This window comes from Budorcas taxicolor, chromosome 11 (assembly GCF_023091745.1).
Source record: "Budorcas taxicolor isolate Tak-1 chromosome 11, Takin1.1, whole genome shotgun sequence".
Taxonomy (NCBI): domain Eukaryota; kingdom Metazoa; phylum Chordata; class Mammalia; order Artiodactyla; family Bovidae; genus Budorcas; species Budorcas taxicolor.
Genome location: NC_068920.1, coordinates 163,883,292 through 163,902,053, shown reverse-complemented (window position 1 = coordinate 163,902,053; position 18,762 = coordinate 163,883,292). Strand labels below are relative to the sequence as shown.

Sequence of the window (18,762 nt, the reverse complement as noted above, 5' to 3'; positions counted from 1 at the left end):
GAGCGTGTGCAAGTGTGTACATGCAAGTGTGAGTGTGCGACTGTGTGCGTGCATGTGTGCGAGCATGTGCGTGCAAGCATGTGTGAGCGTGCATGTGCGTGTGCGTGCGTGTGTGCACGTGCATGTGCATGTGTGAGCATTGCGTGTGTACGTGCGTGTGCGAATGTGTGTGCGTGCATGTGACGAGCATGTATATGCATGTGTGCCTGTGCAAGCGTGTGAGTGCGTGTGGGCTTGTACGTGCGTGTGCGAGCATGTGTGCATGTGCGAGTATGTGCGTGCATGTGCTAGTGTGCGTGTGCGAGTATGTGCGTGCGAGTGCGTGCGAATGTATATGTGCATGTGTGTATGTGCGAGCGTGTACGTACACGTGTGTGCGTCTGTGTGCACGCATGTGCGAGCGTCTGCGTGTGTGCCGGCCTTTTGAGGTTGTTGCGTTCCATGCTGAGTTAGGATCTACGTGTTTTAGACACGTAGCATTTTCCTGTCTCCCTGCTCTCTGATCCATCCCAACCAACATGTCAACCACAGGCTTTCGGTTCCAGGCGTGGAGACCCTTTGCCACATCGGGGTGCAGGAGCAGGGGCCGGGGAGGCCTGGTGTGAGGACCCGGCTTGCTGGCGCCTCGCGGGCTGACACTGTGCAGCTGCCAGCGTGCTGGGTTTCTGCATTTAATCACTCAGGACAATAATGACTACTCTCACTGTGAGGCTTAGCAGAGGCCAGGTGACCAGACAAAGCCCTCAGGCCAGCCATGTAGCGCTCAAGAAATGGGAGCGGCGATTCCAGTCACAAATAATTAGAATGAAATGCAGAGTCAGTGCTAATCTCCTGGAGTGTAATGTTTCAGATTCACATAAAGACAGTGAGATGCACTGTGGATCAATAGACTATACAGCTTAGTGATTAAACCTGTGAATCCATTTATGACTTCTATGAAAGGAGATACCAGAGTTTAAAATTGTAGTGGCAGTGCTTTGCTGAGCTGTTGGTTTATTTATTTGGTGTTTTGTTTTTTTTTTTTTTTTTTTTTTTTTTTAAGCTGTACAGCTTGCAGGATCTTAGTTCCCTGACCAGGGAATGAACCCCTGCCCTCGGCAGTGAAAGCGCGGAGTCGTGACCCCTGGATTGCCAGGGAATTCCCTCTGTGGTTCCATTGAACAGCGTTTTTGACCACCTACCATGGGCTGAGCCCAGTTTGCAGGGCTGGGAGTGGACTGGGGACAGGCCAGAGATGGCTCCTGTGACCACAGAGCTGACGATCTAAGGGGATGAGACGGAGCCACAGAAAAGTGTGGAGAAGGCCGAGTCACAGAGGGAGAGAGGGTGCGAGCCACGCGGCATCCGGGCCAGAGTCCCAGGCAGAGGCCGGCAGGTGCAAAGGTCCTGGGGTGAGGGCACCGCTGGGTGAGGCTGCGGAGCTGCAGCAAGTGAGATCATCGGGAGAGTAGCCATGCCACGTGGGACCTGCCTGGGAAGACATCTGGTTTCATCTCTGGTGAGGAGGAGCCACGGAGTGTCCCTGTCTGGGCAGGAGAGTGACAAGGCCTCACGAGGTTTGACTGGGTCTTTGCTGACTGCTGAGGAGAGACCGGAGGGGTCCAGGGTGCTGCAGGTGAGGCCGAGGGGCCCAGAGAGTGGGGGCCTGTGACCCTCCGTCCCTACTTTGAGGTATGTGGCTCCCTGCCCTGTGGGCTTCATCTATGCCACTGGGCTGGGACTCCCAGCTTCCTGCCTCTCCTGTGGACCATCCAGCGCTCAGCACAGGCCTGTCTTGCTAAGGAAATGTGCCATCACGGTGGGCCACGCGTGCCTAGTCGCTCAGTCATGCCGGACTCTGTGCAGCCCCATGGACTGCAGGTGCCAGGCTCCTCTCTCCATGGGGATCCTCCAGGTGAGTATGCTGGAGTGGGTTGCCACGCCCTCCTCCAGGGGGATCTTCCCAGCCCAGGGATCAAACCCAGGTCTCCTGCATCACAGGCGGATTCTTAACCACTTGAGCCGCCTGGGAGCCCCGCGTGCAACCTCCAGAGGACCCCGCTCACTTGCAGGCCGTGGGCTCCTCCCCAGGGCGCTGTCTCTATGGAGCGTGATGGGAGCTGTGCCCCCTGGAGGTGTGCCAAGGGTCGTCTGGGAAGCAGCTGAGTCTGAGAGGGGGTGGTTGCCAGCAGGACGTTTCGGAACGGTGTCCCCTCTCCCTGAGCCGTCCTCTGACTTGATACGGCCCAGCCGCGCTCATGACACCCGCCCCGAGGGTTTGGAAGCGCTCCATCAGGCTCCCTTCATTCATGCGGTCCCACCCAGCCCCCCACTTCAGAGCCTCCTCCAAACCCTGTGAGGTCCACAGGGCGGGCCAGTCCTCCTTAGGGAGCGCCTTAGGTCTCCGGGAGTCAGGAAGGCGCGGGGACTGGCTCAGAAACACGCAGAGCTGAGGCCCAGGTCTCCTGCCTTGCCTCCCCTCCGGGCTAAACACGATCCTGTGGGCGCGGGGCAGTGCCTGGCCAGGGGGCAGCCGGGCGGCCACAGTGCCCACCGCACCCACCAGGGGGCGCCAGACGATCGTCCGTGCAGTTGGCGCCGGGCTGCCCGTGTCCCCAGCTGAGGCTTCTCCTAAGGGCTGGTTCCCTGTCCAGGGGGGAAGACGGGGAGCCGTGAGAACCCCAAGGAGCACCCCATTCCGCCCCCAGCACTGTGCAGAGCTCCCGGATAACTACGCCTGTCCCCTCCTCACCAGCGATTCCCACAGGGAGGGGGCTGTCCATTCTATGGTGGGGGGGAGGGGTCCTGCCAGGGGAAGGTGCCCTGCAGTGTCTCAGATGAGGAGCGGCGGGAGGTGCCGTGTTCTGGCCCTGTCCCCACTTGGTGATTTCTCAGGGCGATGCTGGAGGAATCCGCCTGCTGTGAGGGGCGAGGCAGGCTGGATCCCAGCCGTCTCAAGCTGGCTCTTTCCTGTCCGTGTTCACGAAGCTGCCACACCTGCTTCCTCCTGGAAGGAAGGACGCCCAGACAGCGACTTGGCCTGATGTCACTCCTGCCAGGGTCTGGGGTGGGGTCTGGGGGTGTGCCCCGGGGAGGCTAGCCCCTCCCTCACTTCTCTCCATGGGCCAGAACCTGCCTGGGGTCCCCGTGCTTCCTCCTCGGTTTGGGAAGGGGCCAGCCTGACTCTCTGCAGAGACCAGTGCCCAGAATGGGGGGTGGGTGGCAGGGGGCCTCAGGGGACCCTCGCTGGCTAGCAGCGGACCCTCACCCTGCCCTGGCTGCTGCCCCAGGTATGCCAGAAAAAGAGGCAATCTGGGTCAGGAAGGCAGCTGCCCGGTTGCTGCCCCAGGGCTCAACCCAAGTGTGGGGGGCCCAAGGATTGGTCACCCCCACCCTCATCCCAAGAATGCACTGGTCTTAGCAAGGGGATCACACTTGTCCAGGTTCACCCAGCTGAGAACGGGTCTCCTGACAGCTGAGCCAGGATCCGCATCATTTCACTGCCAGACTTTCTTCCTAGAAGTCCGCCCACCTTCGCAGGAGGCCAGCTGCTGGGAACACAGCCCACCCACTCCCCCCCAGAGGGCGTGGCCCAGGAAGGAGTTCAAGGCAGGGTCAGGGGACCCCGCAGCCAGCGTGGAGGCGGCGCCACCCAGGGCCGGGGCTGGCTGCGTCCCCTCTCCTCTCTCCCACCTACTATGTCACATATTCCATCTCCGACGCCAGGGTTTGCCCTCTGGGCAGCTGCCAGTGGCAGGCCTTTGGGTTACAGAACAGGGGAATCCCGGCCTTTGTGCGCGATCGGGGGCTTTCCTGCGGGTCCCTGCCCAGGGCACAGGACAGGAAGGGGCTCTGGGCGAGTGTCTGGCCCGTGTGCCTCCCGCCTCGAGTTCTCCTCCAGGGCCGCTTCGTGGACCGAGAGGGCGCCGGACGAGTCCGCCTAGCCTGTGCCCCCTCCAGGGTTTGTCCTGCCCGAAGGACCACGCAGAGGCCCCCAGCGCGACAAGGGCCACCTCCTGAGCTCCTCCTGAAACGCAGGAGGGGCGCAGAGACCACGACCGGCCGTCACTCCACAGGCGAGGTCGCGCGCCCGGGGCGCAGAGGTTCCCCAAAGTCCTGGTGCCTCTCGGAGAAAGTCCGCGGGCTTGGGGCCGCGGCCGCGCCGCTGCCCCCGCCCTGCGCAACTTCGGAGCGCGGCCGCGGGGCAGGAAGTGGGGGACGAGGGGGCGGGGCCGGCGCGCCTGGCGCCGCCCCCACCCCGCCCCGGGCCGCGCCCCCGCTCCCCCTGCACCCCGGAGCCGCCGAGCTGCAGAGTCGGGTAGCCGGGCACCGCGCGCTGAACTCGAAGGCGGGGCGAACAAAGCGGCGGCGGCGAGGGCGGCCCAGGCCCCGGACGCGCGGAGCGAGCGACCCTCCGGGCCTTTGTCTCGGGCGGGGCAGGAGCTGCGGCGGCCGCGGGGCGCCCCGAGCGCAGAATGAGGCGCCGGGCGGCGCGGATCGGGGGGCGCTGCGGCGGTGGGCTGCGCGGAGCCCGGCCCGGGGCCTGGAGGGACTTGCGTGTGTGAAGGGGGACCCGGCCGGCTGCCCGGCGCCCGCCCCGCGACCGCACGTGGGCGAGGAGCCGAGGAGGCGGAGGAGGAGCGGACGCGCGGCGGCGCGGCGGGGGCCCCGGGGCCGCCCGCGCGAAGCCCCGCCCCGGCCGCCGAGCCCCGCGCGGGCGGGCGGGATGCCCCGCGGCCGCCGCACTTTGGCCGGAGCGCGGCCCTGAGCTGGCCGGCCCGGCGGACGCGGGCGCCATGGAGCAGTGGCGGCAATGCGGCCGCTGGCTCATCGACTGCAGGGTCCTGCCGCCCAACCACCGCGTCGTCTGGCCCTCGGCCGTGGTCTTCGACCTGGCCCAGGCGCTGCGCGACGGCGTCCTGTTGTGCCAGCTGCTGCACAACCTCTCCCCCGGCTCCATCGACCTCAAGGACGTCAACTTCCGGCCGCAGATGTCCCAGGTGAGGGTCCGGGCGCGCCGGGAGGGGCCCCGGTGCGCGGCCGTTCGCGCCGCCGGGCGGCCCCGGGGCCCGGATCGCAGCAGCAGCCTCGGGGACGTCGGCGGGCGGCTGGACGGGGAGCCGAGAGTAGACGCGCCCCGGGCCTTGGAGCCGGCTCCTCCGAGGGGCGATCCCCAGAGGCACGAAGTTAGCCAAAGTCCCCCAAGCCCGGGGCGCGCCCCTGCCGCCTCCGGGCACTGCCTGGGAGCGCCCGCTGCTGGGTCCGCGCCTCCCGGGAATGTGGGCACGTCGAGCCCCGGCGGGGCGCTCACCACCGCCGCTCTCCCTCCTGGGCCTTGGCGGCGGGACCCAGCGAGTCCCGGCCCTTGCGGACCCCAGAGATCCGGCCGCGCCGGTGGCCTCCTCAGGCGTAGTGTCCCTTGGCTTTGCGCCTGGTGGCTGGACGCCCTGGAAGGCGAACCGACAGGCAGCGGGCCCCGGGGCGCGGCGGGAGGGGCCGGCGGAGCCGGGAGCCGTAGCCGCCGGGAGAGCGGGTGGGCCGCCCCCTCGCCGGCCTCAGCCTCCTCCTGACCCCCGTGGGAGGGAGCAGGCAGCGCCGCGACCCGGGATCGTGCAACTCGGTGGGAACCAGAGCCCCTCGTGGCTTCCCCAGGACCCTCAAGCGTGGCCTTTGTCGCGGCGGAGGCGCATGTGGCTGCCCGGCAGGCAGGCAGGAAAATGTCTGCTTGGCCAGCAGGAGCTGCCTCTCTGGCTTCTAAGGAACTTGGTGAAGACTGAAGCAGAGGGCAGGCTGCTTCCTGCTCTCCTGGCCCCTCAGCCCCACCCCAGCACCTCTGAGGGGGCCATCCCGCAGCAGGCCAGCAGCAGAGCCCCTCTTCTGTGACCCTCGGCAAGCCTGGATGGACAAGGGCCCTTCACAAGTGTGACATCCGAAGTGAGCCGGGGAGGAGGGATGGCATGAGTCACTGCTTTTCCAGGCTGGACTGTGTGCCCTCTGCCCTTTGGCTGTGATCGCGTTTCCAAGGAGATGGGGGCACTCCTTCTCCCCATCCCCCAGGAGGATAGTGTGGCCTCTGACAAAGAGGAGTCCTGAGGGGGCAGGGGGCCACCCTCCCGCTCCACGGTGGCACATGGCCCAGGGAGGGCCCCAAGCTCCCTGAAGCCAGCGCTGACCCGGGCCCTCTCAGTGCTGAGCAGCCCCAGGTCCTGGGGCCGGGTGCCCTGATTGCGGGGTGCTCTTACAGATCCAGCCCTCTCCCTGGGGGGTTGGGAAGAACTGACCCGTTTTAGGGCTGGAGGAACTGAGGGGAGCAGGAGCTGCTGGGGGCAGAGCTGGGCCGGGAGTGTCTGCCTCTGGCTGTGAGCAGCAGGGCTGCCCAACCCCCCCCCCCCCCCCAGCTGATTGGCAGAGGGGCACAGCCAGGGCTGGGTCTTGGAGCTGGCCCCCCCACCCCCGTCCCGCTGGGCACTGGTAGGTAGCTGGCTCAGCCCCAGTGCTGGAAATGCAGAGACTTCCTGGGGTCCCTGGAACCCCCCACCCCAGCCCGGGTGAAGGGGCGTCAAGGGGAGCTGGGCTGGGGGGAGGCCCGACGGGCGAGTGCTCTTAGTGAGGTGGGCACCGTCGCCTCCTGCCAGTGACCGCTTTGAGGGCCTCAGTTTTCCCATCTGTGTAGTGGGGACGGCAGTAGTGGCCGCCTTACAGCCGTGATGGAGGGTTCCACGAAGGAAGGTGGAGAACGTCCTTAGTGCTGTGCGCTAACTGAACGTCAGCAGTCTTCCCTGGACCTGGGCAGGCGTGGCCCCTTGTGGCTGACGGCTGGACCCCCATGCCTGTCGTCTCATGGAGGGTGGAGCTGGCCATACTGGCTTTTGTATGTCTGTGGCTGGCACGGGGTTGGTTGTGGGTGCTCCGTAAACCTGGGCTAGCTGGGGAGCCCTGTCTGTGTCTTCCCAGGTAAAGAACACTCTGCGGACCACGCCTGGCTGTGCAGGGTTTGGGAGAGGAGCGTGGGGTCTGTCTGTGTGGCTGCTCTTTGCTGTCTGGGGCTCTTTCGTGCCGGAGACGGAGGAGGGAAGAGGACGCGGTCCTCCTGGTCCGTGGTGATTGCATCCCAAGAAAACTGCAGCTGCGCCTTCTTGCCCGTCCTGGGAGGCACAGGCCGCCCTTGTTCCTGTCTTACTATGTTTTTGGGTGCGTCGGGTCTTTGCTGCTGCGCGTGGACTTTCTCCGGCTGCAGCAAGCAGCTCTTTGTTGTGATGCGCGTGTGTATGTGCCCCTCTCCTCACTGCAATGGATTCTCTTGTTTCGGGGCGTGGGGTCTAGGCGCATGGGATTAGTTGCTCCGTGGCAAGTGGGGTCTTCCCCGACCAGGGATCGAACCCGTGTGCCCTGCATTGGCAGGCGAGTTCTTAACCAGCGAGCCGCTGGGGAAGTCCCCACCCGTGTTTCATAAATCAGACAGCTACATCTCAGAGAGGGCGAGGGACTTGCCCCAGGTCACACAGGTAACTGGTGGTGAAACGGAAACATGAGGTTGGGCCTCCCTTTCAGGACTGTTTAAATAAATTCTGATTTCAGAAACCTTTTCTCTGGCCTCTTCCTGGCTTTCTCACGGGTGCTCCAGGCCTGCTTCTCAGCTTGTTCCTGGTGTGTGTCTGTTTCCATGGGTGGGGCGGGGCGTGCCTGCCTGTTTCCTGTGGGGTCTGGCTACTTTGCTGGCCAGTGGGCGGGGCCCTTTTCCATCTCCCTGTGGCCCCTGCGCGCCTCTCCATGGCCCCAGCCAGCCCAGAGGCCTGCCCGAAGTCCCCTCGTTCCAGAATGCTGCTCTGGCCTCTCCTGTGACAGGTGACATCCTATTCTCAGGGCATTAGAGTGGACCTCCGCTGGGTTGTTGGCCCTGAAGACGCATCATAGCCGTGTGCACTTCCTGAGTGTCTCCCGTGTGCAGAGAGAGCCAGGAACGAGGAAGGCTTCTCAGGCAGCCCCAGGTTGCTCCTTTGTCCTGCCCTTCTGGAGCTGGCAGGGTGTGCTTTAATTTTTTTTTTTTTTTAATCCAAAATGCCTGGCAGCCACCTTGGGTTTAATTAAACTAATTAGGCACGGCCACAATCTGCTGATCCGAAGACGAGATTGTGTGTCCCGAGCAGCTTGGGTTATGGCGTCCTGAGGTTGCTGATGCCAGCAGCCAGCCCTTGTGTTTAGTCCTTAGTCTCGACCTTTGGGGACCAGCCGCCCAGCCTCCTGCTCGGAGACACAGGCTGGGGAGGCAGCCCGCAGGGCCAGCAGAGAGGGCTTCCCCCAACCCACACCTCCAGCCTTCCTCATGCCAACCCCTCTGCCTCCTCCTCCCCCAAGCCTGCGCTGGGCCCATGCTGGGAGACCGCCCCTGCTTTTGGCCTGCGTCTTCCTGTGGGAGCTGAGTCTAGCAGCCACCTCCTCTAGGAAGCCGGCTCTGATTTCACTCCCTCCTGTCCTGTAGCGCTGCGAGCCTGGCCCTTGGCCTCTCGTGTCCCAGTGTGAACCTCTGACCCTGCGCTCCCCATGGTTTGCTTCAGTGACAAGCATCCCTCAGAACACGCTCGCTGCTCACCCTTCCAAACCCTGGAGCTGGTTAGATTGCCCTCCCTCCCCAGGGCCGTGTGATGTGAGCCCTCCCAAGGGGTCTCTGGGCCTCTGACAGCCGTCCCCCCGTTTGCTCCTGGGTCATTCTGAGCCTTCCTTTGAGAAAGAAGCACAGCCCGGCAGGCGCCTGGTCCCCGCTCTGAGATGCTTCCGGCGAGCCGGACGCGCAGCAGGCCGTTGAGGCGCCCGAGGATGGAGAAGTGCCCTTTGAGTGTCCGGAGAGTCCCTGAGCGCAGGCAGGGAGACCCGGTTCCCAAGGTTTCGGGGTGCGGCCCCCGGGCTGGCGGGGAGCAGGGAGACGAGGGCCCATTCCCGGGGAAGCAAGGGGGCCTTTTCTGCTAAGTCAGATTTTGCTTTGACTTTGAACTTGTCTTGACACCCGTGAGAGGTTGTTGGCGCCCTGCACCGCCACAGGTCTCCTACAGACAAGGTCCCCTCCGCAGCCCCCCGGACCCAGAAGACAGTGGCGAGGCTGCCACCACCGAATCCACCCGAATCTGGACCCGAGTCTCCACAGACGCCCATTTCAGCCAAGGGTCCACCTGGGGGCCAGGCCGGCCGATCCGCCTCACCTTGATTTTCCTGACCTTGCCGCTTTTGAAGCTTCCCTTTTGTCGCGGAATGTCCCTGCCTTTGGGTTCAGCCACCCGTTCCTCGTGTCGGATTCAGGCTTTGGACCTGGAGCGGGTGGAGCGGCCACGCGGTGCCTTCTGGATCCTGTCTTGCAGGGGGTGCGGGGTTTCTCGCTGGGGGTGTCAGCTTGAAGCCCTTCGACGCCACGGTGTCCGTCTCCCCGTGTAGATCGCGAATGTTCTCCGGGAGGTGCATTGAGCAGGTCCTCGCTCCCCGTCTCTGCCCTTCCCGTTTCCTTTCCTCCCTCTCTTTCTGCCGCTCCTGGTTGTGGTTTCCTCTTCCCTTCCGTGGATTCCCATCAGTCACCATCACTCTTCATTTTGATGCTCAGATGGTCTCAGGCTGGACCAGGGGCCGCTGCTTGAAGCTGCTTCTGTGTGTCTTTTTGACATGTTCCCACCGTTTTTTGAGCTCTGTCGCCTTCCTAGCACAAGATACTTGAGGTCATCTTGTGTTTTATTTTGTCCCAGCTCAGGAACCAGCCGTTGGTGTAAGGGCCCCCGGGTCTGCGGTGTGAAGCTGGGATCTGGCTGCAGACACACCTCTGCTGTGGTGTCCCTGCCTCCGCTTAGCGCTCAGACCTGGGCAGTGTGTGCGCGTGTGCTCCAAGTAAACACAGACGTGTGTGTGTGTCTTGTGCACACAGGGCTACACGCATTCACCTTTCTATTTGTTTTCTGTCTGTAGCGGTGCCGCCAAGTAGAAAAATGTGAGCCACATCCATCTCTTAAAAAAATTCCTGGTGTTCGTATTAAAAAAGTAAAGAGAACTGCGTCACATTAATTCTAAGACTACACTGTGCGTAACCCACGCCCAAGGGGCCAGAGATCAGATCTGTGGGGATGAAGAAGGCATATTCTTTTCCTGCATCAAGTGCAGATGTACCGAGAGAAAAGAGCAGATACCCAGTGCATCTGTGGTATTAAAATTTCATGCGAGGAGGGCAATTAGGACAAATGCCTGGGAAGGCTCCTGAGGGGGGTGATGCCGAAGACTTCCTGAGCACTGGCATTTCCAGGTGGCGGGGTCCGTGGGCACCCAGTGGGTGCCCCCGGGCTGGTGTGGGGGAGGGGAGCGCAGAGGCCGGGGGCGGGGCGCCCCGGGCGCTGACGTGCTGGCGGGAGGGGCGCTTGCAGCCTGGGTGTGTGTGTCGGAGGGGAGGGCAGGGGCTGAGGCCTGGGTCTGGAATCGGCAGGGAAGGCTGGCGGGCATCCCCTGCCCTGGTCGTGGGTGGGCACGGGCTGGCGGCGGGGGAACGTGGCTTGTTCGTGCTGTGGGTGCAGATGACAGCCCCCGGCTTTGGGGTGACCGCTGGCGGGCGGGGAGAGCACTGCTGTGTCCCGGGCGGGAGGCTGTGCTGAGGGGTGACCCGTGGTGTCCGTGTGTGGCCTGGGGCCTGGAAGCGGGGCGTGTCGGTGCTGGAATGAGGACTCAGCTGTGCCTGGGCCCAGGGCCTGACCAGGGGAGGCAGCCACACGGTGACCCCACTCTGGGGCCTCGTTGGAGCCATTTCTGGCCCCGAGGTTCCACACGGCCGCGGCTGGCCCCTCACGGGCAGCCAGGTGCCTTCCGGCCCCGCCATCTGTGCCTGTGTCCGGGCCGTGCCTGCGGCCGAGGTTTCCCAGGACAAGGGCAGGGCTGCTGGGGTGACGCCCAGGTGGACCTCTCTCCTGACTGCCCCTTGGGTCCCGCTCCTGCCCTGGCGCCCAGCCGGCCACCGCCGCCTGTCTTCCCAGATCAGGAGTTGGCAGATGCTGTCTGTCGAGGGCCAAGTAGTAAATATTCCGGACCTGGTGGGCCAGATGGTCCCCTCGCCAACACTGGACTCTGCCCTCATTTGGCGAAGGCGGTCTGGATGATTTGTGAAGGAGTGGGGGGTCTGTGCGCCGGTAGAGGAGATGTGAATTTCGGATACTTTTCACTTGTCACGAATTAACTATTTTTTTTTCTAACCATTTAAAAATATGAAAACCTTTCTTAGCCCGGAGGCTGGGGAGAGCCAGGCTGCGGTTCGCCTGCTCAGAGCTCTTCCCAGAGCCTGCCCGTGTCCTGGTCCCCGGGGATCCTCCCCTCCCCGTTCCCATCACAGTTTGCAATTATGTCTCCATTTGTATCCAGAGCCCTTGGCACGGGCTGCTCAGGCAGGAACTGCTCCAGGGAACAAAGCTTCCTCCGGGCTCACCTGGTGCCCGGAAACCATGCTGAGCGTGGTGGTGATGACCTCACCGCATCCCCAGAGCGTGTGTGACCTGGGCTTCTGCACCCTCAGCCCGCTGAGCTGCCTGCAGCGGCCGTGGAGGGGGCCCCCGCTCGGCCGCTCGGCTGCGGCGAGAACCCTGTGATGACGTGCCACTGGCTGGCCGGATCTCGGTCTCCCTGCTTGGACCGGGGCTGACTTTGGCCGCCTCTCAGGCCGTCGGGAGGATTTGGAGAGAAAATGTGGGCCTGCCTCTCGCCAGGCCTGGTAAGCCTCCGAACGCCGTGCCTCCACCCCACGCCCAGGTGGCCAGCTTGTTCCCGCAGGCTGGTCACTGGCCCTGGCTCGCTGGCGGCCTCCCGGGTCAGGGCCTCCACCATCCACCTGGCCTCCCTTCGCCTCTGACGGCTGTAAGGCCTCTTGGTGGTATGGCCCCCTGTGGGATGCCAAGGCCCCAGGTTTTCCACCCCCCTCCTGCCCCAGGTGGTGTGTGTCGGGGGCATGGAGGACCCTGGGCCCAAGTGGAGGGCCCAAGTGGAGGGCCCAAGTGGAGGGCCCAAGTGGAGGGCCCAGGTGGAGGGCCCAAGTGGAGGGCCCAGGTGGAGGGCCCAGGCCGGTGGGCCTAGCGGGAAGGATCTCACCTGTTCTCTCTGCCGCTTCCTTCTGCGCGGCTCTTGGCTGGCTGGCACAGTACTTGCTGTCCTGTCCTTTGGGGCTGTGCTGCTCCTCAGCCGATGGGGATGTTCAGGCTCCTGGGGGCAGGGAGGCCACGGAGGGCTTCATGGAGGAGGTGGCGCCTAAACTGCCCTGGGAAACCAGATGCCTTCAGGTAACTCAAGGTTGGTGGTTACTGCAGGGGTGGGGCTCAGTGGGGGCGGAGGCAGGGGTAGAGGGTTCCCACTCCGCACCCCTCACTGCCCCCGGCAGATGGCTGCTGCCTGGCCATGCTCTGTCCTGAGAAACTTTGCTCCCTGGCAGGCCGGCCATGGCACTTCCCCTGGGCCTCGGGAGACCCTGTGAGGCGCAGGGCTGGGCGGCTGTGCCCTGTGAATGGAGGGGTGACAGGTGGCCCTGGGATACCCAGCTGCATGATGGCAGAGGCCTCGGGCCAAGCCGCCCAGGTCTTTTGGCCTCTAGAGTGCCCTTCACTTTGCTCCTCCGTCTCTGCCAGCTAAACAGCCTTGGCATGGTCCCAGTGGGTGAAGAGGCGGGGGACGCGCAATGCCTGAACCCAGAGCTGGCCGGCTGCCCAGCTCCACCTTGACGCTCAGTGGGTGGTGCCCCTGCCCTGCCGCTCCACACCCTCACGCTGGGCGGCTGGCCCTTTGTGGCCTGGGGCTCTGCTCCTCCCTGGTGAAGCCCCTGAGCTTGACTCAGGAGGACAGTCGGGGCGGGGGCACGGACCTCATGCGTGCCGGGTCGGGAGCTGGCTCTTGGCCTGGGTGGGATGGACCCTCCCACTGCCCCCCAGCCAGGGAAGCTTCCAGTTCAGCCTGGACGACCCCCCTCTCCCCACTCCATCCATGTTCTCAGCCCTCTGAGGCGCCACACTTTCCGGGGACTCTCCGGAGGTCAGCATCCTGTGGCCGCCCAGACCGTTTCAGTTTCTGAATCCCAGACATAAACAAGAATAATAACCACGCGGCCCCAGATGGAGGTGGGGCAGTGCTCGGGGTGCCCGCCGGCCGGGACAGGACCCCGTGGGGCGGCCCCCACGTGAAGCTCCCCACCTTCGGAAGCTTGCTTGTTGCTGGGAATGCACGCTCTGTTTTGTGGGACCTGTCATCACTGTGGAGTGTATATAAGGATTAAAATATTTATCTTTAACTCACTTACTCCTCGTCCCCTTGAGCCGGTTTAAACTTTAGGCTGTAAATGCTTGTGTTGGTTTGTTTGGTTTTGTGCTTTTGGTGACAAAGGCAGCTTGCGGATGTGGTATCCGGTGAGAGCGGGTCTGGGCAGGTGGGAGCGTGGCTGCCAGCTGCCTGGCCTCCCATCCCGCCGTGGGCTCAGTGGCTTCCAGGCCTTTCCAGGGATGGGCCCCCACCCGACCTAACCCCCGAGGCCTCGTCATCTCTGCCAGGTCGGGCACTTGTCTGCTGTCAGAGAGCTTTTGAGATGTCTCCACACTGCCTTCAGACCAGTTCATCCGCTCTGCTGGGGCTTCGAGGCTGCAGCCAGAGGCGTGTGTGCTGGAAGGTAGAGGGCGGCAGGGCAGCGTGCGAGGGGGGCGCGTCGCCTGACTGCAGTCCCCTCGCAGGTGGGCAGGTTTTGATTCCAGATGTTTCTCTGCTCCGTGCGCCTCCCTGTCCCTCCCAGCCCTGCCTTTGCCTGTCTCCCTCTGAAACACACTGTCCATACTTCTCCAGGCTTCATCCACATCTGCCTGATGGGCGTATTTGTCTCACACGCGTAGGATGCCATCAGGGGTGGGGTGCAGGCACGGTGCAGAGCTCGTGGGTGACCCCCGACCCCCGGCCCCCGGGTGAGGGGCCAGTGCAGCCCTCTGGGCGGCTGTGGCTCCGAGTCGCCGAGTCGCCTGCCCGGCCACGCTGTCCTGGGCTGGGCTCACCCGGCTGGCCCTCCTCACGCAGGGGTTCCAAGGCCTGGGTTTTGGCTTCCTCCCCGTGGGGCTGGCTGTGGTTGGCGGTGTTCCTGCCGGGTTTGGCCCGGTGAAGGTGGAGGGTCGTGCGTGCAGCATGGACTTCCCCATCTCTCAGCCACCCCGGGGTCTGGTTCCCGGTGCCCGGCGCTCGGGGCAGCTGGGGACGTTTAGTCTGTTCATGTCTCCAAGGCCCCCTGGGGAGGTGGAAGGTTCCAGACCCTTCAGGTCCTGAAGCCACATCCTGAGACGCTCCCTCCCTGGCCCTAAGCTCCGAGACCCTCCCTTCACCCTCCACGCCAGAGGCGGGGCATCTGAGCTCCCTTCCCCCGGCTTGTCTGGCTGCTGGGACTGGAAGCAAAAGCATCGAGGGGTCTTGGGTGCGAGGGGTGCCTCTCAGAGCCGAGCCGCTGTCGTCTCCGCCTGATAGACCCCTCGCTCGGGTGGATTCTGAGCGCCCACCGGATGCGGGAGGCCTCTCTCTGCCTGAAGTGGTTCAATTCCTTTGTCACCACAGGGCTCTAAGGAAGCAGGTGGGAGGCAGGGCCGCAGGGTGTGGCCCAGGCTGGAGATGGGGCGGGGGGTCCCCCTGGTTCCCCTCCGATCTGCCGCGTGCCCTCCCCTCCCCTCTGGATTGCTCGCCATAAAGGGACCAGACGCCCCTCTCTCGTGATGGCGGGGCACAGTCGGTGTGGCGAGGGCCTGGGGCTGGAGCCTGGGCTTTGCCACGGATCTCTCTGGGCCCCTGAGCTTGACCGTCATGGAGCCTCGGTTTCCTCCTCTGTAGGATGAGGACAAACAGCATGTTCCACGGCAGGCGATGGGTAAATAGCGTGTGGCCTAACCAGTCATTGGGGTGCCCTCAGCCATAGGGAACAAAGCCCGGAGACCCTCCGGCGTGGGTGGGCCTCAGAAACGTTATGCTGAGTAACAGGAGCCAGACACAGGAGGACAAGCGCCGCGTGGTTCCGTTTCTGAGAAATGCCAGGACGTGCAAATCCACAGACACAGAGGCCAGGTTGCTGGTCGCCGGGGAGGAGGGTGGGAGGGAAAGCAGGGGAGGGGGTGACTGCCAATGGGTACGGCTCTGTTTGGGGTGACGGAAGGTTCTGGAATTAATTGCGGGAGTTGTTGCACAACATGGGAAAGTTCTAGATTTTGTTGTGTGTGTTTTTTTTTTTTTTTTGGCTGGGCTGTGAGGCTTGGGGGGTTTTAGTTCCCCGGCCGGGGATTGAACCGAGGCCCTGGCAGTGAAAGCAGTGAGTTCTCACCACGAGCCCACCAGGGAATCCCCTCATATGCGTCGCTGTTGCTTGGTTGTCAAGTCATGGCTGACTCTCGCGACCCCTTGGACTGTAGCCCTCCAGGCTCCTCTGTCCAGGGGTTTCTCCAGGCAAGAACACTGGAATGAGTTGCCATTTCCTCTTCCCAGGGGATCCTCCGGCCCAGGGATCAAAGCCCTGTCTCCTGCATTGGCAGGCGGGTTCTTTACCCCTGAGCCGCCAGGGAGGCCCGTGTTCTATACACCTTACCGCAATGAGCAGGAGCACCACCCTCGTGGGGCTGGGCGGAGGATTTCGAGAGGCGCTCAAGGAGGTGTGTGGCCTGGACACCTGCCCCGAGCTGGTCCTTCCTCCGAAAGGAATGTTAAGTCACGTCCAACGACCGCATGTGCGTTAAGGCAAATACACGGATAGTGTATACTTATTTACTTTGAAAGAGTCTTCTGACGTGCACCAGCTTTAAAGTTGTCACTGAATTTGTTCCAGTGCTGTTTCTGTTTCGTTTCTTTGGCCCCGAGGCACGTGGGGTCTTCGCTCCCTGACCAGGGACTGAACCCACGCCCCTGCATTAGAAGCTGAAGTCGTAACCACCGGACTGTCAGGGAGCTCCCCAAACAGTGTATTTAGTGATCCAGAACACTTAAGTGTTGCCTCTGACCTAAGACTCCTCCGTGGGCCCTTAGCAGTGCCAGCCCACGGTGCCTGTGGGGTGAGCCAGGCCCACGGGGCCTGCCCCGGTCCACACAGGACAGGGAAGGGAGAGCCTGTGTCTGTCACTGGTCTGTCCTGTGATGTTGGGTAAATCACCTGCCGTGTCTGTAGCCTGGGGACGCGGGTGCTGACCTCAGGGGTTCTGAAAGCTGGATGAGCTCCTCTGAGTGGCAAGATCTGCCCAACATCCAGCCTAAGCCCCACTCCACCCTCGTGTGGGGGGTCTCAGGCTGGGCCCGGGAAGCCGCCCTGAGATGAGACGGGAGGTGAGTCGGGGGGGCCGGGACGGGGCCGGGGGCCGTGGCCTGCCTCCTGCAGCAGCTTCCTGCCGTGGGCGCCGAGCACTCGGGGGGACTGTCCTCGAGGGGCACGGCCCGGGGTAGGGGAGCCCGGGCCCCTGTCACCACTCCTGGGTTCTGGGCAGACAGACGTGGTGGGGTCACCACTGTGGGCCCCGGGGTGGTCAGCCCTGTGGACGTTGGGCCCCGGGGTGGTCAGCCCTGTGGATGTCGGGCCCCGGGGTGGACGTCGGGCCCCGGGGTGGTCAGCCCTGCGGATGTTGGGCCCCAGGGTGGTCAGCCCTGCGGATGTTGCCTGCCGCTGCTGAGGGAAGTGGCTGTCTGTGCGAGTCGGGTGGTGGTGACATGACACCATCTCTCTCTCCGCCCCGGGAGCTTTCCCCGGAGTCCCTGTTGGCAGAGGATCTGGAGAAGGACCGGGCCCCTCTGTAGGCAGTGACAGGGCTGGCTTCGGAGGGTGGCCGTGAACGACCTGGGAGTCGGTGGAGGAGGAGACTGGGGAAGACCTGGGCTCCGTCACTGCTCGGGGCTCCGTGTTGGGTGGGTGGGGGAGCTGGGGCTGTGTGTGCCCCCCCAGTCTAGGTGGGGGCAGGGAACTTTGCTAGAGGAAGTGCCTTTTAGCTGAGCCTCGCAGAATGCCTGTTGTTGAGTTGGCTTGGTGGGGGTGGGGTGGGGACTCCGCAGCCCCCACTCCTGGCTTGTCAGTCTCGGGCCGGGCCAAGCCTGGTCGGCCTCTGGCTCTGAGTCCTATTTCCTCCCCTTCCTCCTTGGTTGCCTGTCCTCTCGGCCCGGCGGCCGTGTCTCTGCGGAGGCCAAGTGGGAACTGGGCGCTCACCTCACTGATGTCCGGCACCCTGCCTTCCTGCACTGGGAGCGCCCTAATGTGGGGGCTGATGGGACGGGTCGATCTGACCAGCCACCGTCCCTGGGGGCCCAGGTGGGGTCCCAGGCATGAGGGGTCTGCCCGATGGGCCGTCTGGGGATTGACGGCCGGACGGTTTCTTTGGCCACATCTTCCTGCCCGGGTGGGTCGAGGCTCTTTCTCTCCGTCTCCTAGTCCTGCCTGTGAGATGGCGCTTGGGGGGGGTTTCTGCTGGTGGCCTCGGGGGACAGATGCTCCTGGAGGGGTGAGTCCTCGGATGACGATCCCCGCCTGGGGGCATGGGAGGGAGCCAGGCATTTGCAGGCACCTAAGCCTGTTATTACCTGGTGTTTGACTTGGTAAGTCTCCCGTCGTCTCCGAGTTTTGTGGGAGAACACTGCTTCCTCCTGCTCAGAAGGATCGTGAGGCTGAAGGGGAAGATGCTCGGGCCTGCTAGCTCAGGGCCAGGCTGGGCCCGGTGCCCGGCAGACGGAAGCCTCTGTGTGCAGAAGGGCCGTGTCCTGATGCCCTGTGCCCAGAGAAGATGGGCCCTAGGGAGGCCTTGGGCCACTTGCTTTGTGCCTGGGTCTCAGTTAGTCCACCTGTAAAATGGGCCATCCGTTCTTCCGCAGATGCCTCCAAGTGTGGAAGAGAGGGGGCTTACCTGGTGGCTCAGCTGGTAAAGAATCCACCTGCAATGTGGGGGACGTGGGTTCCATCCCTGGGTTGGGAAGATTCCCTAGAGAAGAGAAAGGCTATCCACTCCAGTATTCTGGCCTGGAGAATTCCATGGACTGTATAGTCCATGGGGTCGCAAAGAGTCAGACATGACTGAGCGAAGTGACTGTGGAAGGGAGACGCTCTGGGGCTTCTGGGGTCTCCTCAGGGAAGCCCAGGATCTCTGTGTGTGGACTCACTCTTGAGGTGAGCCGCCAAGCGCCTGACTCCGTGAGTCTCTGTGTGTGTGTGGACTCACTCTTGAGGCGAGCCGCCAAGCGCCTGACTCCGTGAGTCTCTGTGTCTGGGTGACAAGCCCCCTCTTCTGCTGCTCCTTAAGGAGGGCTGTCCCGGGAGCTGTGATCATCTCTGGGAACCAGCCTGCAGACGCGGCGTCTGCTTCCCCCCAGCCACGTGGGTTGTTGGCAGAGTCCCGGAGCATCTCGGCCACTCTGAGCTGGCTGATGACGTGAGATTCCCGGAGCCTCCCCGCCCCAGGGCTGCAGGGAGGCTGGAGCTGGGGGACGACCCGCTGGAGGGTCCTGTGCGGGCGGTGCGCTTCCTGGTTGTTCCCGTGGCCGCTGCTGAAGGGTGGGCCGTGGAGGACACACGCCTTGTCTGGAGTGAATAACCGAGTCAGTGAACCCAGGCTGTAAACCACACCGTCCGCAGCCCTCGTGTGTGTGTGTGTGTGCTCACGGTCTGGCTTCTCTCTGCGGCGGGCTGTGCGGCTCTGCTTCCCGGGAGCAGGGTGGCTCACTGCTGGGCCCAGGCGCAGGCGTGGACGCCTGGAGTGGACTCTGGAGTCACGAGGCCCGCTCTGTCTGCGTTCCCCCGTGCCCTCTCTGGGCCTCCCT

The 18,762-nt window shown here is 63.7% G+C and overlaps 1 protein-coding gene across 1 annotated transcript in view; it reads left to right on the top strand.

Moving 5' to 3' along the window:
- Positions 1-4,775: 4,775 nt before the first annotated feature.
- VAV2 (vav guanine nucleotide exchange factor 2) overlaps positions 4,776-18,762 on the top strand; it is a 175,349-nt gene continuing 161,362 nt past the window's right edge. Inside the window, exon 1 of the mRNA XM_052648088.1 lies at positions 4,776-4,979. Within this exon, the coding sequence (XP_052504048.1) occupies positions 4,776-4,979 (204 nt within the window). The remainder of the gene's footprint in view (positions 4,980-18,762) is intronic.